This window comes from Branchiostoma belcheri, unplaced genomic scaffold (assembly GCF_001625305.1).
Source record: "Branchiostoma belcheri isolate BF01 breed outbred unplaced genomic scaffold, Haploidv18h27 scaffold51, whole genome shotgun sequence".
Taxonomy (NCBI): domain Eukaryota; kingdom Metazoa; phylum Chordata; class Leptocardii; order Amphioxiformes; family Branchiostomatidae; genus Branchiostoma; species Branchiostoma belcheri.
The window spans coordinates 1,242,338-1,266,376 of record NW_017804143.1 but is presented as its reverse complement, the minus strand read 5'-3'; the positions used below and the strand labels follow the sequence as shown (position 1 = coordinate 1,266,376).

The following is a 24,039-nucleotide window of genomic DNA, read 5'->3' as shown; positions in this document are numbered from 1 at the left end:
TGGGTTAGTGTTAGTTCACTCATGCGTAAAACACACAACCAGTCGCACAGACAACAAACAGGTTAAATCCTTCTGCAAGCAAGAATTTATGTACGCCAAGGACTCAATGTAAATGACAACAACTCTAAAAAAAATGCTTCCACCCTGAAAAAACATCCCACATAATGAAATGATATTTGTTTCTTGCCACATTGCATGTACTATAAGTCTCTTGTAGATGAAGATGAATTCATGTTGAACAACATTATTATTATCATTATTGTCATTATTATTATTATTATTTACAAAGAGAACATTGTTTTATTGTAAGGGCACACATTGTTATTATTAATGAATATTTATCGAAAAGAAATTACAATGTTTAAGTCAAATACGTGTATTGTTTGGGGCCACCTTGATTTTTTATTTTCATTCTTGACATCGTAGTAAAATGGTCTGTAGAGCTCTGCATGGAAGGGATACCTCCTTGGTCTTTTTGTAGTAGAAATAGCCTCCACCAGACTAAATACTCGGCTGAAAGATAGTAAACTTTAGCTTAATACAGAGGATGATTTGCCAGACAACCATTGGGTGACATCCGTTTCCAATCAAAAATGTTACCCTTTACTTAGCCTCTACCAGGCTTCGGGAGATGGCTGGAAAGAGTAGAAATTGGCCAAATAGAGAGATAACATGCCAGGGGAGTACCATTTACCGTTTGCAGCACTGTACTTTCTAGTGGACCAACTCCTCTGGCATGTTATCTCTCTCTATTTGGCCAATTTCTACTCTTTCCAGCTGCCTTCCGAAGCCTGGTAGAGGCTACTACCCTTTATTTCAGGCCTGTGCTCCAGGCCAAGTATTTGCCCTATTTTGACTGAATTCTACCATCTATAACCCCGTCAGAACGCCTGGTGGAGGCTAAGTTGGATTGCCTCACCCTCACTCTTACAGTAAGTCTTTCTCCATCTAACCTGACGTGAAATGCAATTGTAACAGAATAAACTGTGATGGCACCTCAAGTGTTTCAATGTGTTGTTTCTTTTATGTTTGTAGGTAGGTTTGTATCTTAAGCCATGAACATTATACATGTATAGGATATATATGTGCAAACATGAATATGTATATATGAATTGGACTTCTACGCAAGAGGAGTGAAGGAGGTGGTCTACATAAGAGCTCACAGACCTACCCTGAACAAAGACGGGGGGAGACACAAGTTATCTGGCACGTATGACCCGCTACTATGGTAACGTGTCTCTGACGTCACGTTCCAAGAGTAGATGGGTCCATTCCTTGAACAAGGTTGATGGAGTCAGCTGAAAATTTGGGGTAAGTTCCAATTCATTGTAGTGTTGGCAGAGAAAGTTAAGTCTTTATATATTTCATAATGAATATACTTGCATGTGACCATGTGTATAATTCAACTACTAAAACATTAATGTGAGGCAACACAAGAAATCTGCACCCTCTTGGTTTAGTTCACTGTATATTTGAGTAAACCATTCTGGACATTTTATGTATATAAACTATACACAATATAGACAACCATGCCAATAGAGAAATTGCAATACAAGAGCCAAAAGTGATTTATTCTTTGACAGGATCATCCTCAGTACGCAACAAGACATGAACAATCGTTAAACACAATGGCAATGCAAAACCTGCAATGTCATGGCGAAATCGCTTGGTGTCGCTTTTGCGTCATGGTGCTGAAAAGCCATCAAATGGATGCCGCATAAGTTCGAGCGGACGGGTGTCGCTTTCGTCTCTTATCATCACCAATCATTTTTGCAACTACACTTAGGAGATATAATGCGCCACCTTATTACCTGATTTGTCAAATCGATACCGTAAAAACGTCTCAAAATGATCCATGACATATTCACAAAAAGGCTAAAATATCTGTAATGTACTATTCATTCAATCCAGGGCATCATCGCTCCTGTGGAGGAACCCTTATGTACTCTGCGATATATCCACCCATTACTTGTACCCTCCAATTTGTTGGTGAAAACACCAAGCGTAGGCTCCAACTGAGGACATTATATACCCGATACCTTTGTTTCATTCATTCATTGCCATGTCAGCCGCCAGTATAGCTAGCTCTCCACCAGACTACTTTGTATGCAGGCTGAGGCTGAAATAAAAGCCGAAAATCGGCCTAACCTGCCAACTGGGGGATACCATGGTCGGATAACTCCCCTGGCTAATTATATACCCATTGTAGACCGATTTCTAGCATTTATTAAGCCTACAAATGAGTGGTTGAGGCTATAGTGTACAGCATCAAGCAACGTCCTGGCATGCTGCCAGCCGCCAACCAATCGGACGCTCACCCCTGCTATTGTTGGGGGCCAGCCAATCGCGTTGCGCAGGGAAAACTATCAGCCAATCAAGTTGCCTTGTGACCGCAGGCGACAACGTGATTGGTCGGTGACGGACGGCCGGCGCTAACTCAGCGAAAACGACGGATCCCAGAATAGTTTGTTTATTTCAACGTACAAACAATACAGTACAATACATTGTGGCGACGCACTTATAACTCCCCCTGGCCAGCTACATTCCTTTTTATGCCTATTTCTACAATTTATTCAGCCTGCAAATGAGTCAGGTGGGGACTAGTTGCTTGGTAAATACAAGCTGCAAGCCAGACATTACATGAACGAGGTGCTTTGAATAAACTTTTGGTCGTTAATTCCAAGCGTTCCCAGGCTGATAGACTCTTTTTGCACATTTGTCGTGATGGTGATTGTCACGAATAAAACCGTCTGGAGCCTTTGTGGATTCCTAGGTCATGTCCTTACACGTAACATAATTACAGTTTTACTTTTCGGATAGCAAAACCTGTATTGCGCAGCTAACTCCCACTGGCCAGCTACATTCCTTTTTATGCCTATTTCTACAATTTATTCAGCCTGCAAATGAGTCTGGTGGGGACTGATTCCTTGGTACATACAAGCTAGCTTCTACTAGGCGTCGGGAGGCGGCTGGAAAGAGTAGAAATCGACCAAATAGAGAGATAACATACTAGGGGAGTTGGTTCGCTAGAGAGTACAGTTTGCCGCACACGAACTGTACTCTCTTGCGGACCAACTCCCCTGGCATGTCCTCTTTCTATTTGGCCGATATCTACTCTTTCCAGCCGCCTCCCGAAGCCTGGTAGAGGGTACATACAAGCCAGACATTGCATGAAAGTATCGCTTTGAAACTTCGTTAGTTCCATTTGGTCGTTAGTTCCAACCGTTTCCAGCTTGGAACGGCAGCTGCCGCTTGCAGCTAACGAGTGCCTTAAAAGCGCGCCGGAACACGCGCAGCTTCCAGGCGTACAGAAACGGATTCATCACATGGTTCAGGCTGTACAGCACAAGTAACATCATAATCACTTCCCTAGACAAGAAGTTTCTGATACCGTATATCACGAAAACCGGAGCCGTGCAGGCCGTGAATGCGCTGAAGATGATGAACATGTGTTTGGTCTGTTTGATCACTCTTTTGGAAACGTACTGTTTGGGGTTGGCAAGGTTTTGGTTTGCTGCGGCCATCGTCACCACAGAATCTTTCACGAAGAAGTAGATCCTGGCATAAATGCCGGCAACTACAAAGAACACAACCCAATAGGATATCCCGAAGACGCTGGCCATGTAGTACGCGCTGTACGGGTTTTCGTGCGTTATGCTACAGACTTGGTATTTACTCCAACCGAATTCCCCATAGCCGAGAAACCCCGGAGCTAGCAACAACCCAGCCACAACCCACGACAACAAAACCCACAAGAACGACTTGACCGGGGTGAACAGCTTCCTGTATGTGCTTGGTGACTTTGTGATGTGCATGCATCTGTTGAAGGCAATCAGGACCATAGATAAGAACGATACGTAGATACTTATAAAGAACAAGGCGCCCTGTATGGGGCACAGGGTTTCTCCAAAAGCAGGAGCACCGATGATCATGGAGACAATTCCTGTCGGGTAGTGAAAACCGGTCATCATGATGTCACTGATGCTGATGCTCAGGATGAAGGTGTGGGCGGAGGTCCGGACCTGTGGAAATAACAGCCGTCTTAGGCCACACCAATTCAATTTGTTGGTTCTCGTTTTTTTTTTCAGAAAAAATATCAAGCGACAGGGCGAAAAAAAAACAGGTCTAGCCCCAAATGCCTCGATAGGAGCCGTGAAGTCAACACATAAGGCTGGGTTGAAATTAAACAATGAATTTTGAACTTTTAATCAAACCACTGCATTGATAGATGGAAAAACTGAAGAACTGTTGGGGCCAAAATATGTGCATTTTTTAGTTGATTCAGAACCAATTCGAATTTTTTTTGTTTGTTTTGCAAATCTGAAAAAAAATGGCCAGTGGATACTGCCTGGCCAATTTGATACTATCTTATGCCACCGTAGGATCTGCTTGGAGATTACCTGTCTGTAACTGCAGAAGGCCAGGATGACTAGACCGTTGCCGATGGTGCCCACGATGACGAAGAGGCCCGACACAAGGGGGATGATGATCCTCACGTACAGCGGTACAACATTACTGGGGTGGGCGGGAACAACAGATGCATCGGACGAGTTGCCTGAAGATTGAGAGAAAAAAAATCATCTGATTAGATGGGAAGAAAGGTATTAAAGCTAGGAAGGTAAAATATGAAAGAAGATACAGAATATATATCTTCAAGCAAATACATAATGTTTATAACATGGTCTAGCCTAACAGTATATTTTGAAAATAGTGAAAAAATACTTCTGTGTTTATTCTTATTCAAGCAATAATATGCATGTATATGTACCATGTTGCAAGCCATCTTGCTACATGTTAGCAAGCCATTTTGCTACACGGTGAAATCAAACACCAGCACTAACCATGGTGACAACCGGCATGGTGACTCTTGGAGGTATATTGGCCATTTTTGTTTGGAACGGAGAATAAACGGACCTGATAAAACAGTCTGTTTCCCTTCTGTGAAAGTAAAACTAATGACATGTCCTCCGTGTTCGTTTAGGGAGACACATGGGCCGATGCAACTGTGACGTCACTCGTGGGTCAAAGGTGTCCTGAAGCCTATACCGCCCCCCGTCCCGGTATGTATGTAAATACTAATATACGTATTGATTCTACATGTTCATCATTTGTCCTTTATTATTAGCCCCTGTTTTATAGAGAATGCTGCAGCCTACCCGTTGTGGAGTTGTTCATAAACCAGTCCAGGTCGTGATCTGTGAAATTCTCCGGAAAGACTGTCGTCGAAGCCACTACAATGAAGAGCAATGAAGACAATTCGGAGTTTAGACTTCATTATACGTATCAGTTGTGGTTATTATATAGGTAGTGTATACTGTCAACACCATATTCCAATTCGCTTTCGTTCTTCAGCATTATGTTTCATTTCGTTTCATTAATTCTTTATTTCAGGTATGAAAAACCATAAAAAGGTTACATGTGAAAAGAATACATGTTGAATCATGGAGTATCTGTGAAAAAAAGCAATCTGTGAAGTGTGTCCAAATCTTTTTCAGGTTTGTGATACACAAAGAACGAATTATAGCGTTGGACAACCAGCAACGCACTTCTATATTTTTTTCGAAAGATCTCTTACCAGATTCTGTCCAGTACGAACCATCAGGCGACACAGAAGTGTGCTCATCTCCGTGAGTTGGACTTGTAGGGACGACCGTCACTGGCCGGGCTTCCAACACAGGTAGAACCGTCACTGGAAACAAAATACTTCTATTGATTCTGCTCCTACACAAATTAGGGCTAGTTAGCAATACCTTTATATTTGAACGTAGTTAAGTAATGTTACAAGATGAAATGAACCATACGTGTGTTGAATTAAAAGGCATATATGTGTGTGCGTATGTGCCTGTCTGCCTCTCTCTCTCTCTCTCTCTCTCTGTGTGTGTGTGTGTGTGTGTGTGTGTGTGTGTGTGTGTGTGTGTGTCTGCCCGTCTCTCTTACTCTCTCTCTCTCTCTCTCTCTCTTTCTTACTCTCTCTCTCTCTCTTACTTTCTTACTCTCTCTCTCTCTCTATCACTCTCTTACTCTCTTGCTCTCTCTTTCTCTCTCTGTATGTATGTGTCTGTGTGGGTGGGAGCGGGGAGAGGTTTAGTTGTAAAAAGCTATTCATAGTTACGTATGTAAATATCACAGACTTACCTATTGGAGTCCACCAGAACAGTAGCGCCGGAAACAGGCAGACCAAAAATCTAATCATCGTTGACCAAAGGAAATCTCGCCAGCAAGAGTAAAAACACACACCCACAAAACAGAGGTATCGTCGAATGAAAAAACACAGCAACAATGGCGTGGTCAGCAAACGTGTTAATCGGTAGAACTAGGTTATTTCAGGGTTTTCATTTCCAACGCTCCAGAGAACAGATGATGTTCTACCAAATTAGGACCGTTTGTCGTGGATACTGTTGCGAAGCTTGGCCTAATTAGCACGCTTAGCCGCAGTTCCGTGTCAAAACCGGTGTCCATCATTTTTATATTTTCACAGGGACAGTCCGGAAAGATTAGCAGAGCCGTCAGGTAGAGTGATGTTCTATTGGCAACAACTGTAATTTCTGTTTATTGCTGTGCATGTCTCATTTAATGTGTATGTGTATATTTTGTATGTATTTTGTCACTTGGTTATCAATAAAATTTTGAAAATGAAAATGAAACAAGAAGCCATAGGCGACAATTCTCCGTGAAGTATTATATATTGCAACAAAAAGAAGTAGCCATTGTCGACAATTCTCTGTGAAGTGTCATAAATCGAACAAAGAAAAATTGTTTAAACGCGCGTCGGCTCAGTCATCTTAAGACGCAACGACCAATCAGAGATGCGAAATGCCGACACGTGACGCGGGATTTGCATACAGTCTAAACAACGGGGAAGGGCGCGCGATGCCCGAAATATTGTTGCGTCAATATTCAGCGCCGTGTTTCAAGAGATTAATACCGGGAAACAATTTCTTTTCTTGTTTTGAACGCATAAACATGCATTTAGGCTAATCTAGTATGATCCAGGGTTACTTTTTTTTACCTGCCATGGCCAGATTATCTAAAGATGTGTGTATTGTGTGTACAATCTACAGAAAGAGAAATGTACATCAGGTCCGATCATCCGATTTTCACGTTTCGGTTTTTTGAACTCGGTTCATGAACGTATTTTGGTTTGGCTCCTGGAATGTGCGAATGTGCGAAAAAAAAATGACTCCCGGGACTGTCTACAGGGAACACTCGCATATTGCCCAACATTCGCGGTGTATCAGGACAGCGCGACTGGCCAAGCAACCAGTCGGCATTAGCGCATCGGCAGTCCCTGTAATTAGTAACAGTTGCACATCAATCCGGCCGAAAGCATGATTGTGTAACACAGGCTACTTCTTCATATACCGGCTCATACTACAAGACGCCTTTACAAATCATAAAATTACCCGATCTACTAGTATGTGCGGTTTACCAGCCCCAGACCACATCCGACCACGAGGCAGAACACATTGATGGGTTGCTAAAAAATATTGTCCATGTTTACAAAGAGCTGCTCCACTAACACTATGGGGCGGCCCAACCCAAAAATATTGGCCATGTGTACATACAGTGAAGCCGCCAGCATGCTCGTTGCTAGGACGACCGGCCAGTTGCTACGTGACTAAATACACGCCGCCACTAGGTCGCCACAGCCGACCAGTTTGAAATCGATAGGATTACGTCATCGGTATTTACATTTCGTAATGTTGACCTCTGACCACCCCACATTTCCGTCCCCATCAGCCTGACCGCCACTTACTAAGTACTACCGGTCACATAAACGGACGAAAACATATTTCAACGACATGGGGATGTTTCGAAAATAAGCATTTACTCAAATATCAAAACAGCTACGGTAAAAATAAAAAGACGTGCATCATCCCGGACATAATGCCACACCACATGCGAAATTACATAAAAATGCGACGTACGGAAGAATGCGTTTTGGCTGCGAACATCTTCCAAAAAACTTGGCATCTCTTAACCATGGGCAAAAACATCTGGAACCACTTATCAAAACCACCCCGTATCTGCATGAAGTTCCACCACCCCCCACTGCCATTCCAAACAACGCGTTTTTCTGGACCATTCCAACTCGCCTCGTAATTGTAGGGGTGCATCTGCAATATTACATTGACCGCGAAAGCAGCGACGGCAAAAATACACATTCGTGCATCAACACGGGCATGCCCGCAGACGGCGTATAAAATTGCGTGCCGATTACACAAAGAGAACCCAGTGTTTTGACTGCGAACACGAAAAATCAGCCGATCACAACACTCCGTCCGGAGGTCCTGACCTCCTTCACGGAGTAAAAAGAGCCGTCAGGTCGTGTGTGAACTACCTTGAGATGGGTGGTAAAATGGTGAGGTGAAGGTTTTAGTAGCCTGACTAAATCTGCGCTCCTAGCGGCCGGCCCGGTATTACACCAGCCGCTAGGAGCGCAGATTTAGTCAGGCTAAAGGTTTTAGGATGAAACATTATCTTCTTCTCTTCTTCGGTCTTCCTCGTCACGAGTCAGTAACTGAAATGGAAACACTGTGAGGAGTAAACGTGTTCTGTTTCCAGTGCTGTTTGTCAGACATTGCAGACAGACGTTCAGGTACTTACAGGTCATGACGGAAGATATATGTACGACGCGATTATCAAATTGTATCCTATCTATTATTACTGAACAACACTGCATGGATACTATGTATCACAAATATCACGTATTCTTGTATACATTTTTGACAACGTTTTTATTTGTAGCGCCGTATGTACACATGCACACATCCCCCATTGGAGGGTATTTCAGCACCAAGGTGCAGTTACGTACTCATCCACCCTAGCCTGGTTACCAAACCTATTATAGCTCCCGAGTCTTACATCAGAAGCTGTAATACGTTTGACAATCAGGCTACATCCATCCTACAATAGTTCCTGGAAAATCGAATTTTTGTCAGGACTCCGGCCGCAAATTCAATCTTCAGCCGAATCGAATTTTTTGCCAGTTTCTATTTTTATTTTCTTCAGTCCGCTGGTGGGGACAATGTCGTTATGGTGACTATGCCATGTGTGCCCCTGCCACGTGTGTCCCAGCTAGCATGCAACGGGCTTTTCCTCTCCTCATTCATAAAGAAAAAATGATGGGGAAAACGAGAGCATCCTTTCCACAAACTATGATGTCAAAATAACCTAGAAACGTCACCTAGATACGTCGATGATGGGTAGACATCCAGGCAATGAGATACGCCAAAAAGCAGTTACTCAAGCAACTGGATATGATTTTGGAAATCCAAAATCATATCAAGTTAGCTGCACTTAGGTGCACCTGTTCCACCATGCCCTCCATGTATATTATGTATGTGGTTAATTGTAATAAATAAATAAATAAATAAGTTGCTTGTGTGTAACTGCTTTTTGGCGAAACTTCACCTAGCTTACGAAGGATGCATACTGCAAGGTGATTTGGAACACTGATTAAAATCACCTTGGCAGTTTCAACATAATCCCAGTCACGGGTACAAGTTAGCCTTTTTCGCAAACTTGGGTATCGGCGTTATTTTTTTCTGTGAGCGACGCGAGTAATATGCCGCGGAGGGACGATTTTGCTGCCGAGGAAGTTTTTGTCGTGGAGAGAAGGTTTCGCGCGAAAATCGTCCCTCCGCGGCATATTACTCGCTTCGCTCACAGAAATAAATAATGCCGATGCCCAACAAGTCTGCGAAGGAGGCTAGATACAAGCGTGCGAAGGCCGGCCTATGCACAGCGCACAGACGCTCAATCGAGCGAAAACACGTTAAGTCTAATCCGATATGAGTATTAAGACGACAAGTTCAAGCTCTTGTACCTCAGGGGCAGTGGGGGTGACGTAACGCTACCTATTATCGTCCACTTATTTCGAGGCATATCGAGGTGTATTATGCAAAGCCAGTTCTCATGAGCAATAAACAACGACATAAATGTGGCCCTTAGTTATGACTCTGAGTGAGTGAGTGAGTGATTGAGTGAATGAGGGAGTGAGGGAGGGAGGGAGGGAGGGAGTGGGTAAGTGAGTGAGTGGGTGAGTGAGTGAGTGAGTGAGTGAGTGAGTGAGTGAGTGAGTGAGTGAGTGAGTGAGTGAGTGATTGAGAGCGTGGGTGCACCCTATCATAAATTCGAAGCGTCGAAGCTTCTCACTTCATTGTTCTTAACCATGTAGATTTAGTCTCCACCAGATCCTTTGCAGGCTGAATAAATAGTAGGTAAAAGGGTAACTGGTCCGGGAAATAGAGGGTCCAAGAAAGCAGATTGGACCCTCTGTGGCCAGTTGCATCCCTTGTAGGTCGATTTCTACTATTTATTCGGCCTGCAAAGGAGTCTGTTGGAGACTAAACGCAGATCCCCACAGGAAAAATACTATATTCCGCCATATTAATAACCGTGTGTGGCGCACTCGTTTCCCTGACTACGTATTAGGCCTGCGGATCTGTTCACAAGCTGTTTGAAGTACTCCTAACCGCAGCAGTAATGACTCGGACGCGATAAGCCGTAGATCGATTGGAGGATAAACCGTGTTCTGGGACGTGTTGCTTGCTTTTTTTGGCGTTTCATTTTTTTCTCTCTCGAGAAAAAAAATGATGAATCGCTACATCATCTGCCTGTTGCCAAGTCTGCTGTTCTGGTGGGCACCGATAGGTATGTGTTTTCTCCTCTTGTTTTTTTTTTTTGTCTGTGCCCATGATGTTTTTTTTTTTTGCTTCATGACCCACGCGTACGCGACATGCATGTTTATTTAAAAATGTTGAGCGACCTTTTTATTGCCATGACGAAAAAGTACAGGGATTGACCTCTACAGCTATAGATGCAGAAAAGCAAATGCCATGGGTTTTAAAACATGCCAATGGCGCCAACGTACATGTAGATGAGTAAATTGTCGTAGTCGTCGTCGTCGTACGTTGTATATCAAGATTTCAAGGTGATCTGGTGGTTTGGGTTTGAATTAGAACCTAAAGATTCTGGGTTCTGTGCCTTAGTAAAGGTTTTTTACACCTATTTCCTCACTGGACTCAGGAGTAGGTCTTTAGAGGCTCTTTACACATATTTTCTCATTGGACTCAGGTACAAATAAATACCTAGCTCTGGTTAGAGCTGGTCCGTTTCTGTTGAATATCCTACCGCGCTCACCGAAAAGAGAAGGGGGTCCGTTTCGGTTTGCGTGGATCAAAGCTTGTTTGTTTGTTTGTTTGTTTATAATCTCCATTAGTAATACGAACCTGTATACTAATATTCCTTGTTTAGTCCTTGGTTTCAATACAGTACATGGCAATACAATAGAAAGCAAATTGCAACATTATACAATACCTCAGGTTACAATAAAATAAAAGTCTGGTATATCCACATTTAATCCTAAAATACATAACGATTAATACGAACAGTAAATATGATAAAAGAACGGCTGTAGCAGGGAGTTCAGAGGTACACATGTATAGGTTTACACGTGTGTTTTTTACCGCCATGAATCCAAACGGGGTCCCATATGTTTGTGTGTCTGTCCACTTTTTGATGCTTTCCCTTAATACGTGCGGATGCTTTCTGATGTGAGTCGAATGGGTTTTTTTCCACAATTCTTCATTCATAAGAAGTTCAAATCGGCCTGCAGATCATTGTTATTGAGGTAATGAGGGAAGAGTTAAGAGTCAGGCCTAGTATAGAATTTACATCATTTAAATCTATACTCATATTTTGCTCATACATAGTAAAAGAACATGTATTATCTCTAGGATAGGATAGGTTGTTACGTTTCTTTCGACGAATTTTCTGGTTTTCTGGTGCGTAAGCATAGATTCAATTTTCTGTAATTGTTTAAAAACACAATTATCCTGTTTTCCACCTTGCTATTTTGTGAAAGAGCGTCGGCTGTTTGCTTCTTTTTCTTCGGAAGTCTTCTTTGGCTGTTTGCCAGTTTAACCGCTCGTATAGGTTGTCTAATCTGGCTTTAAAGATGGCGTTTTTGGCCAAACCCACGGCTCGATTTTGGATAACATGTTATGTAGTGTGTCTGCTTGCGTTTGAGACGTAGCGCTAGCGGACAAGCATGCGGAGCCTGTAAGTAATATGTGACAACGTTTGTATGTTTTTAATGTTCGTGATGCAGGGACGGATGCGTAGTTTGCAACCATATACTTCGTTTGTCGCAACCTATCTATATACTCATATAGTACGTCACGATACACACTACTCGGATAAAATGTAATAAATTCGTTTCAGCAAGTAGACAGAAATAGATCACTGCACACCTTAAGTAGATTTCGGAGAGTAGACTTGAGTGAACAACACACACTGAGCCGGGCTGGTATATACTTTATATATACTTTAATAAGCGTAGAACAGCTAAAAGTCACAGGTGGGAGGTGGGAGGGTGTGACCTGCCCCTGGCCTCGTCGTGTGGGACGGGGCCGCGTGTCATTAGGGGCCGGAGATCCGGTAGTTAATTACCTACTTTCATGCACGGGTGGTCCCAAAGATGCACATTTACCTGTTCGTCTGTAAATAACATATACCAAGCTGGGCGTGTTTACTTTAATGAGCGGAAAAAAGAGCCCAAATCACCCGGATCCCTGACCGCCTGGTGTTAATCTCCAAGCAGATCCTAGGGTGGCAAAAAATAGTATCAAATTGGCCAGGCAGTGTCCATTCGCACGAAAAGTCATAAAAACTCCCCGCTGGGAGATCGTACGCCTGCTCTAGAAGTAACGTACGAAAATGGCGTACGCAAATTGGGACCCGTTTACATGGAGGGAAAACCTTTGCGTACGCCATTTTCGTACGCACGGATTTTGTCGCCGTGTAAACCGGGCCCACACAAGTTGTATGGACCCTCTCTGGCGAATGGATACCGCCGTTGGCCGATTTGATGCTGTCTTTTGCCACCCTAGGATCTGCTTGGAGATTAGTGTGGTGTCGGACTAAAGCCACGTGACGTCACAGGCTAGGCCGGAGACCTGGCAGCTAATGACATACCTTGATCAAGGAGATGTTATATACATTTATATAATGTCCCTGCTTTGATCCTTGGGGTTGCAAAAGATCCAATATGAGGGGGATTTGAACCCCCGCCAAAACTATGATTTCCAAATGAGAAACCCGTCATGTTATCACTTTTGCGTGTAAATGTGTCCAAACGAAACGTCATGTTATTTTTCAGTGGCGGTTCTACCTTTGGTGGAAGCCCGGCTAAAAGTAACCCCCACCATAACAATTCTGTTCAATTAGAAAGCTGTCAAGTCATCATTTGGTGTAAATGTGGCCGAACAAAACGTTGTCATGTTATTTTTCAGTGGCAGTCCTACCTTTGATGGAAGCCCGGCTAAAAGTAACCCCCACCAAAACAATTCTGTTCAATTAGAAAGCTGTCAAGTCATCATTTTGTGTAAATGTGGCCATCTGAAACGTTGTCATGTTATTTCCAGTGACTGTCCTACCTTTGATGGAAGCCCGGCCAAAAGTAACTGGTCCATCAAGACAATGCGATTCAATTAGAAAGCTGTAAAGTCATCATTTGGTGTAAATGTGGCCGAACAAAACGTTGTCATGTTATTTTTCAGTGGCAGTCCTACCTTTGATGGAAGCCCGGCTAAAAGTAACCCCCACCAAAACAATACTGTTCAATTAGAAAGCTGTCAAGTCATCATTTTGTGTGAATTTGGAAAAACGAAACTTTGTCATGTTATTTTTCAGTGACTGTCCTACCTTTGCTGGAAGCCCGCCCACAAGTGACGGTCGCTCCTACCAGTCAAACTCACGGGGATGAGCACACCTCTGTGTCACCTGATGGTTCGTACTGGACAGATTCTGGTAAGAGATATTTCTAGTGTGCCTAAATGTGTTTCTGGCTAGCTGCCACGTACACCATTACTGTCAAACGTGTTTTAATAGCGAGCACAAGAGGGACTTAGCGAAAATGGTCACGGCGTGTAAGTGACTTCTATAGGCTCTCAATGTTTGGATCAAGGACAAAAATGACATTAGGTTCCACCAAAAGTGACAGATGTAGTGGACTTTATAAAGCTCTATATATACGCTGCTATTTACGTACATTTTATGTGGCTTTTCAGTGTTAAAACACTTGGGAGGAAAGTGCGCATATGCGTACATATGTCGAATTATCAGACATATTGTCTATGACAACATGTTGATCTTGAAGTAGAAAATGTAACCATAATGTAGCCGTAACAATTAATCTGTGACAAATCATTTCTGTGCAGTCAGTTATTGAAGAATGCCGAATTTGTTGCTTTGCGAGGTACCGTATGTGGGGTCGCGTGGCGTAACGACAGAGTGCTCGACTCGGAACCAAGAGGTCCCGGGTTCGAGTCCTGGCATGTCAAAGATCTTTTGTCATCACCACGCCTTTTAATTGCATGTTGGAATATCAAAAAAAATGTACCGTAATATTTTTAGGGAGGGCTTTTACGAAGAAATAAAAAAAGATGTAACCATAATGAAACCGTAACAATTAATCTGTAACAATCTGTAACAATTATTTCTGTGCAGTCCGTTGAAGGAATTGAAGATTGCCGTTTGTTTACTTGCGAAGTCTTATTAGCTTATGACGCAAATGCACCGTTATATTTTTAGGGGCGGCTTCGTCAACGGCTTTCTACGAATCCCATGACTATGGCGAAGAACCGGACAACGTCACAATGGGTAAGTGGCTCTATTCATATCTATTTTTATAGTTCGGGCAAAAGAAAGAAGAAGACCTTTATTGTACATTTTTTTACCCCACTGGGCTAAGCAAGCACAGGTCACATGATTACATTACAACAATACAGACACACACACACACACACACACACACACACACACACACACACACACACACACACACACACACACACGCTTCTTGGTAATTGTATGAATGTATGAGACTGTATAAGAAGTTAAATTTGATTTATCAACGATTAACAGGAATATAAATTTTGTTGTCAAGTATTCCCTTGATTACGTATACCGGCCCCCGTCTCTGTTCAAGTGACGTGAGCAACAGGTCAAAGGTGATCAGAAGTCGGTATCGACCCCCGTCTCTGTTCAGGGAAGGTTGCATAATGGCCCCTGGTGTATGTCCAATAAGAACACCAGATAACAGATTATGTAACATCGATGTACAGACTAAAAAAGTGTGTAAAACTATGCATATTCACATTATACGAGCTGCTTTTATGGCAGGTCTGTATTGATTTTTCTCACTAGTGCTCCTGTATTGGTCTCTAATCACAGGTGACCCACTAGTTGCCTCCACATGGTCCCTGCATGGAGTGGCGATCCGCTCTACAGTGACCGGCGTCTTCAGCGTGGTGGGTACCATCGGCAACGGTCTGGTCATCCTAGCCTTCTGCACCTACAAGCAGGTAAATAACAGTTTTCACTACCGGCAGTCGAACACCCCAGTCAACATTTTTTGTACTTTCGGTCACAGCCATTTGTTTTTCATGAGCCGACGTTACGATGGCCTTCTGTCATCTTCACCAGGGCTAATATGACTGTTTTAATGTGCACTGTGCAAAGGGAATCTATTCAGAAGTTTGGTCTGCACACAGCAAATTACCTTTACCCCTCAAGTACGGTCTGTACATGTCCTGAACAAAGGACTGTGGATGTCCCGAAATGATCCTGGTTACTTTCATGGTCTTATAAGAACGACGAAATGCCTACTACTACTATAATGTGCACTGAAGCTAGGTGTTGCTGTAATAATGCAGTTACTACTCAATCATTTACCAACCTGGAGAAATTATTCACGAATTTCTCGTGATTGTTTTGATGCCAGGATGCCCGGTCGTTTCCTTGTATATTCCTTTATGACCCTGCTCAATTATCTGCACGTAATGAACTAAGAAGGCTGTTTTTTTCCACAGGTACGGACCTCCGCCCACACCTTCATCCTGAGCATCAGCATCAGTGACATCATGATGACCGGTTTCCAGTATCCAACAGCGATGGCCTCCATGATCATCGGTGCTCCTGCTCTGGGAGAAACCCTGTGCCCCATGGTGGGCGCCTTGTTATGCTTAAGTATCTACGTATCGTTCTTATCTATGGTCCTGATTGCCTTCAACAGATGCATGCACATCACAAAGTCACCAAGTACATACAGGAAGCTGTTCACCCCGGTCAAGTCGTTCTTGTGGGTTTTGTTGTCGTGGGTTGTGGCTGGGTTGTTGCTAATTCCGGGGTTTCTCGGCTATGGCGAATTCGGTTGGAGCAAGTACCAGCTCTGCAGCATAGTGCACGAACACCCGTACAGTCCGTATTACATGTCCAACGTCTTCGGAATCACCTATTGCATTGTGTTCTTTGTAGTCGCCGGCATTTACACCAGAATCTACTTCTTCGTGAAAGATTCTGTGGTGACCATGGCCGCAGCGAATCTAAACCTTGTCAATCGCAATCAGTACGTGTCCAAAAGAGTGATCAAACAGACCAAACACATGTTCATCATCTTCAGCGCGTTCACAGTCAGCACGGCCCCCAGTGTCCTGTTGTACATGATCAATGTGCACGACAGCTTCTTCCCCTTTGAGGTGATCTATGTGGTGTTCATCGTGTACCGCCTGAACCACGTCCTCAATCCGTTTCTGTTCGCCTGGAAGCTGCGCGTGTTTCGGCGCGCGTTTAAGGCCCTCCTACAATGCAAGCGGCAGCTGCCCTTCCAACCGGGAGACGGTCCTCAATTCTAGATTCACTGCACAAATTAAATGCATCCTTTACGCACACCTTGATTAAAACATGCGTAAATGTTTCTTTTCTTCACTCACTTGTATCTTTACGCATGCTTTAATCCGTGATTAAAGATGCGATTCCGTGCAGTGGATATGTATTGTACAACCCGCTGGGTTAACAGTACAGGCCACAACAAAGGAATAGCTTACAGACGCATGTATTACATCGTCAAGCGAGAACGAGTACGTCAGTACAGACTAACAAGTGGCTTTATTTTTTTCTCGCATCTTAGTGAGCGTGGAAATGAAAGATATGTGTTATGATTTGTCTCATTAGAAATTTAAATTTCTATTACTTTATTTCTGGTGTATAAAGTTAGTGATCGTATCAGTCTATAAAGAGATGGCTGGTCCATTGGTAGTGCTGTGTGTTCAACTGGCTTTGCCACTTTTCTAGGATAGCTTAGAAATTTTCAGAAAACAAATTTAACTTGCTTAGATAACCTCAAAGCAATACAGAGTTTTAGGCTTGTAAAAAATACAATTTTACTAAACTACGAAGCGCTGTAATGTCATGGTGATTTTGCCTTCAAATTTGCTCCATGTACATAAAATATATAACCATACTTGCTATCAAATGCATGTTTGTACAATTTTTGATCTACTTACTATTTTTCTAAATTTTGACAAAGAAAATAATCATGAGTCATATCTAAGATACGACATATGAAAAAGAAAGTAGACCCTTAAAGTAGGCCTTATTTTGGACATATAAAAAATGAACATATGGAGGTAAAACTCATTTTTCAGCAGAGGTAATCCAGATACATTTCTGGTGATATAACAAAATGCCACCCCTTGTCATATAACGATGAAAGGCAAGAACAGTGTAAGGTCCGTTGGTTGATCTTTCTGTACAAAGCAACAAGTCAGCTTGTTTCTGCACATCAAAGTTTTAGGTCGGTGCAGATAAAAACATTATTACTGCGATAATTCCATGAAAAAAACGACAGACGTAGGTTCTTTAATGGGAAAATTGCATTTTCACATTGGCATTTTCAAAGGCAGTAAGGGCCTTTCATGTGTTTCAATGTGATTTTTCACATCTCTCTCTGGTTGTCCATCGTTTCCGATGATGACTGCTGTGCACAGCCCGTCAGGTGGGGTGGATCCTCTGGTGGCTTCTTAGCCCAAAGGCTGAGGCACACAGCTTCCCGCACCTGCTGCACTGGTATTCTGTAGTACTAGTAGTTGCTGTCCTATGACACTTCTCCCTCACAGCTTCGAGGCGTCTCCTCCTTTCCTCCTCGAACGCAGATGTGGCCTTTGTCACAAGAGCCCTCCAGGCTGGCCGATCAGCGGCAGCTGCCTCAAACTCGGATGGCTTGATGCCACACCACTGGAGGTTGTTCTTAAGTACATCTTTGTATCTCAGTTTTGGCCTACCCCTACGGCGGGAACCCAGCTTACGCCGAAAACAACATGAGAGGAGAGGCCCAAAAACTTGATAAAGATTTTACGCAGACCGGCAATAGATAAAACCTTATTACTACCATAACGTCACTGAAGAGGTAATTGTCTTATTTTTTCTATTAGGCAACTTGGAAGTACAGATTAGTCATAGATGTGATTTTCAGAAATTACGCCCACAAGAACTAGAGAGGAGAGGCTCCAAAACTGTACGCAGACAAACGGTAGAGAAAAGCGTTATGCGCGTCAGTTTAGTTACACAGTCAAGCGTTGCCGTTTTCTTAGATTTACCACTAAACGTTGTCGGCACTCCTAAATTTACCGTTAAGAATTGTCGACTTTCCTAAATTTGTCTGGGCGCCCCCCATGAAGACCCTCTTTTTGTACTGTACGTGATGGCTAGGAGCAGCGTAATCTTGCGCATGCGCCGCGTCCGCTAGGACGTTTTCGGACATGACAGTTTACATCCCTTAGAAAACGTTCTTTTGAGCAACAAACGAAGCAAAAAAACAACAACAAACAAACAAACTAAAAGTTCTAAACGGTAACTATGCGGCTCCAGATGCCTTACTATACTGAGCGATGACTGGGTGAAAGATATCGGTTAGCTTGAGGAATGAATCCACTCTACTATACAATGGTAATGTAATTGCAACGTATATTTGTGGTGTCATGAATGAATTTGTGGTAAGAGCTCGCTGTAAGGCAAACCTGATAATATCTTCTATAGAGGTTAGACATCCAGGTATTGAAATAAAGTTACTGACGTTAAGTAGTTATTAGTTGAAACGTCTAACTGTTTCAAAATCTATCCAGCTGCTTGAGTAACAATTGCCGTGTGTATCTTATAACATCTTGCAATAGTATGGTATCATGACTAAACTTTGTCATGTCTTGTCAGTAGGTCAAGCCCTTTGGCAAGCTGGGCTGCCCTGGCTGTGATGGTTAAAAAGCCAAACCGATAAATAAATAAAAAATCATGATTATGCACTGTTTGTAAGGTTGTATGGACCTGTTGCAACGCCTGAGCCTGAAATAGACAATACACATGTATATGTGCTGGTTTGCACCTTGGCGTAGAACCATCTTAGCACAAATGGCTCATTCGATATTTACATACACATGCATGGGAGTCATATAATGATGCATAGTGGAATCTTCATGTATACATTAGTTTTAATAGAAAGACAAATCTATTGAATGAACAAAATGTACAACGTGGGTGTCATCGTTATATGCGATACGCTTTGCATTTGACTAACGAAAATAAAGAGTCTTATTCAGGTTCAATCAAAGTTTGTTTGTTTGTTTGTTTATTTAGAATCTCCATTGTTTACAATACAATACATAGCAATACAATACAATATAATACAATGCAATTACAATACAATACAATACAATACAATACGCGACAGAGAAAGAAGGAAGGAAGGAAAGCGACAGAGAAAGAAGGAAGGAAGGAAGGAAAGCGACAGAGAGAAAAAGGAACAAACAAACAAGGACAGGGCGGTCATACCGGATGAAATGGACTTGGGTTTGGGATTATTTTGTGCCCCTTTTCATGTGCATTGCTTCCTGCTATCAAAGTAGGCAAAGCGAAATGGACAAATATGAATTAAGAACTATGAAATTTACAAAGGCTTCCGTGTCCATTAAGACCGATAGGTCGGTGTTAGAAAAGCAGTTGATTCAAAGCATCATCTGACAGATTATTGATGCCTTTAAACAAACCTATCAGCCTTTTTAAATTGCCGAAGAGCTCGAGGCTTAGAATTTGCAGGATTTTGATCGTTTTAAGTGTTACTAGGCGTAATTGAAAACTGGAAACGCCAGAGTGACACAGGAAGCCGCCCCCGTGTAGAAAGAAAGAGGTACACGTGTGTCGGTCACAGAGAAAGAGTTTCTGATTATTGCTTAAAAACCACCCCATGCCTTTACGTGTATATTGATAGCCTCTATTACGTGTATAACTGGATTTTCACATGGGAGTTGGTCCGCGTTATAAGAGAACAGTATTTTTTTATTGTTCATACATTAAAGAAGGTAATACAACACAAAGGGGTAGCACACTCACGTAGCTAAGGCTTATTCTAACGCTACCACTTAGACATAATGAAAGGATAAATTAACGAAAACGAATCCAATATAACTGAGGAAATACAGATGATAATACATATGTAACACAACATAATAAAGAACAAGGATGTTGGAAGCACATGGCAAATTTCCCACTCAATGACGAACGCAGAATGAAAAGTAGGACACCATGTACAATACAAGGAAAAATGGACAATTTAGAAGCCTTTGTTGCGGTACTGAATTGTTTAGTAAACGACAAAATGGTTGAATTGGTAACTAACGGATAAATATAAGGGACTGGCGTGCCCCCAAATTCGAATCTACCAAGATCTTCAACTCTATCCTTTCTTTGTAATTTTATCAAAGCGTACCCTGGGGCGTAGCCTGAAGTGGTGGCGAATCTTGGGGAGCGGACAAAAGCTAACAAGGCTAGACTCCAGGCTGGGCGGGTGGAGAATTACTTTATGTAATGTTCGGGCCTTGGGAGTCCGTCCCCGACTCACACCCTTCCAGCTATATGATATCCGCTAGTGCGTCGCACTTTGCCACTGGATACGCAAGCCCCCTAGGTACGCCGCTTCAAATCTAGGCCACCTTTCATATCGTGCAACAGGATACGATGAAACGCAAAAAAAAAAATACATAAAAGCAGGTCCGTATTGTCTTGTCTTCAAACTAACAGGAAGAGCATACGTCATTCCTTGTTCTGCCTGGGGCTGCTAGAATGTCTCTCATTATTTACTCGTCCGCTTTGTTACAGACCACCTGGTGTTTTTTTATTTTATTTTTCCAAGTCGGCGCTGTTTTCCCTATTACCAGATACTGATTGCTATCAGATTGCTAATGCCTGCACAAGCGTGCGTCAATGGAGAATATAGAATTTAGAAATTGTATCAAAGCATGGCCACCTTTTCATCATATGGTACGACAAGATGTGATGAAACGCAAAAATACATGAAGGCTGTGAGTACGTATCGACTTGTGTTAATGAAACAAACACCCACGGAAAGGCTTCAGGGTGTAACAGTGTTTCTGACGACTTTTCCGGTCCTTCACTAATAAGATACAGACCTTTTGAAAATGATTTATTGAAATTGCAACAGTACAATACACGTGAAACATAGACAGGTGTTGCTGGTGTTGCAGCACACATAGAAACAAATACAGGACAAAATATACTCATTTTCACTTGAGTGAAGTGAAGAAAGTTGTGCAAAGTGCCTTCCCAAGGGCACAAGATCGTTTGCATGTCAGGACTCGAACCCGAGACCTCTTGGTTCCGAGTCGAGCACTCTGTCGTTGCCCCACACGACCCCACTAACTACATTTATAGCGGCAAGAAGCAGAACTCCAGTCAGAAGGTCGGAGGAAGGTGTCTGATAACGTAACCAAGGTAAGAGACAATACTGGTACAGTAAAAGAACATCACTATATCCAAGATCCAAGACCTGTGCTTCGTTACAGACCTCTCCGGCGTTTTGTTTTTCTTTTTTCAAGTCGGCGCTATTTTCTCTTTATCATATTACCGGGTACGGATTGCTACCAGTTTGCTAATTAGACAAGCGTCACTGAAGAATATAGAATTTAGACATGCTTGCCGGGAAGGTGGGTGGCGGAGGTGGGTGCTATTTGATTTCATCTTATCTTGTTTTATTCACATTTACTTTTCAAGGATAGAGCAAATAGGCTCTATCATCTCCACACATACAGATGAAAGTAACATCAACGAAAAAAACAACAACAACAAGTAACTCGGAAAACAAAGAAGTGCAAAATGCGCTTGTGTACAAATCATGTAGTGGGTGTTGAATTACAGAAGCTACGCTAGACATTTTTTCAATGACACAAATGACTCAAAAGAACGAACACAGATCATATGGCCATGTTCTGTTTATTATAATTGTTTTCCATACCATGTTTGTATGTATGCGGGTATATATATATATATATATATATATATATATATATATATATAACTTCTGTGTATTTGGTACGACTGCGTGCTTATGGATTTGTTAGGACTTCTTCAGTCATGTAACCTATACGTTGTTATATGCCGTTAAACATGGACCAGAAAGCCTACTTAGCGCAATATAGAATGGTGCCCATTTACCATGCCGTACGCCCATTGGAGAGCATTTCAGCACCATCGTACATAAACGACACCTTGTGATTTTTGTGAATACTGCAGTCCATGTGAAATCCACATGAAAGATTGTCTTATTGTACCTTTACACATTCAATACCTTTCATACTTGAGGCATTTAAAACTGCAGAAACAAGCCTAAAGATTAATACTTTATTGTCTGAGTGGTACCCTGAAAATCAACCCAGGTCCTTCCAGTAACCGCTTTTCATCAGAATTTTTGCTCCATGAATGTTGATGTACATTGGGATAATGTTGTTTCAACTTAGTATGTAGATAAGTGACTAGAAAAATCTGGTTTCCAAGCCCTAAAAACTGCAATGGGTGCCTTTACAGCAGGACGGAACAGCAGGTCAGACCAGCGTCAACCTTCTCCAGCTCGCCAATAGTCAACTCCACACGGTTCAGGTCTGGGAACCGGTCTGCAAACCTCTGCAATAGGCAAAAAATACCTTGTTCATTTGTTTTTTTTTTTATCTAAACAGGACATGCAAAAACCAAGTTTTTCAAAGATTCCTGGTGGATAACCCCAACGAAAATGATATACCAACATTATAACAAATGGTAAAAGGCCAATTAAACAAAGGTCAACTGGAAACAAATTTATTTATTCACAACCATTTACTGTACTAGACAAGGCCCTTGTTGTACATGTAAAGAACAGAGGCGCAGAAATGCAATGCTGAGACTGAACTATAGCTGAAGACTTATATATTATGAAGAAAGAACTTTGCTATTCCTGTCTATTTGTGTATATCACAGTTGCCACTTGTCTACTACTGCAACCATTTTCTTTACTTCATTTGGTCACATTTGACACGTGCTTTATCAATACGTATGCTCTGTACCTGTACCTGTACCTGTATCTGTGTCTGTATAGCCGGTATAACCGCCTTTAGCGTAACACACCAGCTTTGCAGGCACGTGGCGCGGCGGCAGCCAGCTACATCACACTGAACAACGTGTTATACCTACCCCTTGAACATCTAGCTCTAAACATTGTTTAAAGCCATCTAATGTTATATAAAAACGAAGAGCGGTTGAATCGCCAAACCTTCACACTCTCGGCTCCTTCCTCTGTCTTGCAGTGGACAAGGTTTCCGTTGAAATGGATGACGTCACAGGTATGGTCTTCGAAAACTTTGTCTGGCAGCCACAGTGGTTCATACGTGAACTTGGCTTGTTTCTGAACACTCTGAAACATGATGATGAATGGTCAAAAGAGGGATCTGACACGGATTGCTTGCTAAGGAAGGAAAAGGCAAGAATATTTCATGCCGCTGGATTTCAATCAAGGGTGTTCTCAGTACCCAAGAAGGTTATCTGCCAAGAGGTCAGGTGTTTAGGGCTAGTGTTATGATTAGGGTTGGTATAAGAGGGCTAGGGCTAGGGCTAGGGCTAGGGCTAGGGCTAGGGCTAGGGCTAGGGCTAGGGCTAGGGCTAGGGCTAGGGCTAGGGCTAGGGCTAGGGCTAGGGCTAGGGCTAGGGCTAGGGCTAGGGCTAGGGCTAGGGCTAGGGCTAGGGCTAGGGCTAGGGCTAGGGCTAGGGCTAGGGCTAGGGCTAGGGCTAGGGCTAGGGCTAGGGCCAGGGCTAGGGCTAGGGCTAGGGCTAGGGCTAGGGCTAGGGCTAGGGCTAGGGGAGGGATGACCACGTAGGATATAC

General features: G+C 42.7%; 3 protein-coding genes across 3 annotated transcripts in view; 1 reads left to right on the top strand and 2 right to left on the bottom strand.

The window, feature by feature from the left end:
* Window positions 1-3,212: 3,212 nt before the first annotated feature.
* LOC109480444 (alpha-1A adrenergic receptor-like) lies at window positions 3,213-6,193 on the bottom strand. The gene is made up of 5 exons (XM_019782634.1): window positions 6,136-6,193; window positions 5,576-5,689; window positions 5,157-5,231; window positions 4,401-4,555; window positions 3,213-4,022 (listed from the first exon to the last, which is right to left on the bottom strand). Exons 1-5 carry the CDS (start codon window positions 6,191-6,193, stop codon window positions 3,213-3,215), a joined length of 1,212 nt encoding a protein of 403 aa, XP_019638193.1.
* A 4,405-nt stretch (window positions 6,194-10,598) lies between these two features.
* Window positions 10,599-16,700, top strand: LOC109480443 (melatonin-related receptor-like). Its single transcript, XM_019782633.1, has 5 exons — window positions 10,599-10,656; window positions 13,699-13,815; window positions 14,599-14,670; window positions 15,223-15,371; window positions 15,879-16,700. The coding sequence occupies exons 1-5, from the start codon at window positions 10,599-10,601 to the stop codon at window positions 16,698-16,700; spliced, it is 1,218 nt and encodes a 405-aa protein (XP_019638192.1).
* A 5,506-nt stretch (window positions 16,701-22,206) lies between these two features.
* LOC109480556 (N(G),N(G)-dimethylarginine dimethylaminohydrolase 1-like) overlaps window positions 22,207-24,039 on the bottom strand; it is a 4,682-nt gene continuing 2,849 nt past the window's right edge. Inside the window, exons 7-8 of the mRNA XM_019782781.1 lie at window positions 23,432-23,572; window positions 22,207-22,809 (exon numbers count right to left, since the gene is read on the bottom strand). Of these exons, the coding sequence (XP_019638340.1) occupies window positions 22,708-22,809; window positions 23,432-23,572 (243 nt within the window). The 3' untranslated portion in view covers window positions 22,207-22,707. The remainder of the gene's footprint in view (window positions 22,810-23,431; window positions 23,573-24,039) is intronic.

What these genes read in the sequence shown, in the direction of transcription:
- LOC109480443 (XM_019782633.1), top strand. Translation starts at nt 10,599, where the DNA reads ATGAATCGCTACATCATCTGCCTGTTGCCAAGTCTGCTGTTCTGGTGG. An exon ending in GTTCTGGTGGGCACCGATAG is followed by an intron (nt 10,657 to 13,698) that starts GTATGTGTTTTC and finishes GTTATTTTTCAG; the next exon opens with TGACTGTCCTACCTTTGCTG. An exon ending in TTCGTACTGGACAGATTCTG is followed by an intron (nt 13,816 to 14,598) that starts GTAAGAGATATT and finishes TTATATTTTTAG; the next exon opens with GGGCGGCTTCGTCAACGGCT.
- LOC109480444 (XM_019782634.1), bottom strand. Translation starts at nt 6,193, where the DNA reads ATGATTAGATTTTTGGTCTGCCTGTTTCCGGCGCTACTGTTCTGGTGG. An exon ending in TTCGTACTGGACAGAATCTG is followed by an intron (nt 5,232 to 5,575) that starts GTAAGAGATCTT and finishes TCTTCATTGTAG; the next exon opens with TGGCTTCGACGACAGTCTTT. An exon ending in CCTTCTGCAGTTACAGACAG is followed by an intron (nt 4,023 to 4,400) that starts GTAATCTCCAAG and finishes TTATTTCCACAG; the next exon opens with GTCCGGACCTCCGCCCACAC.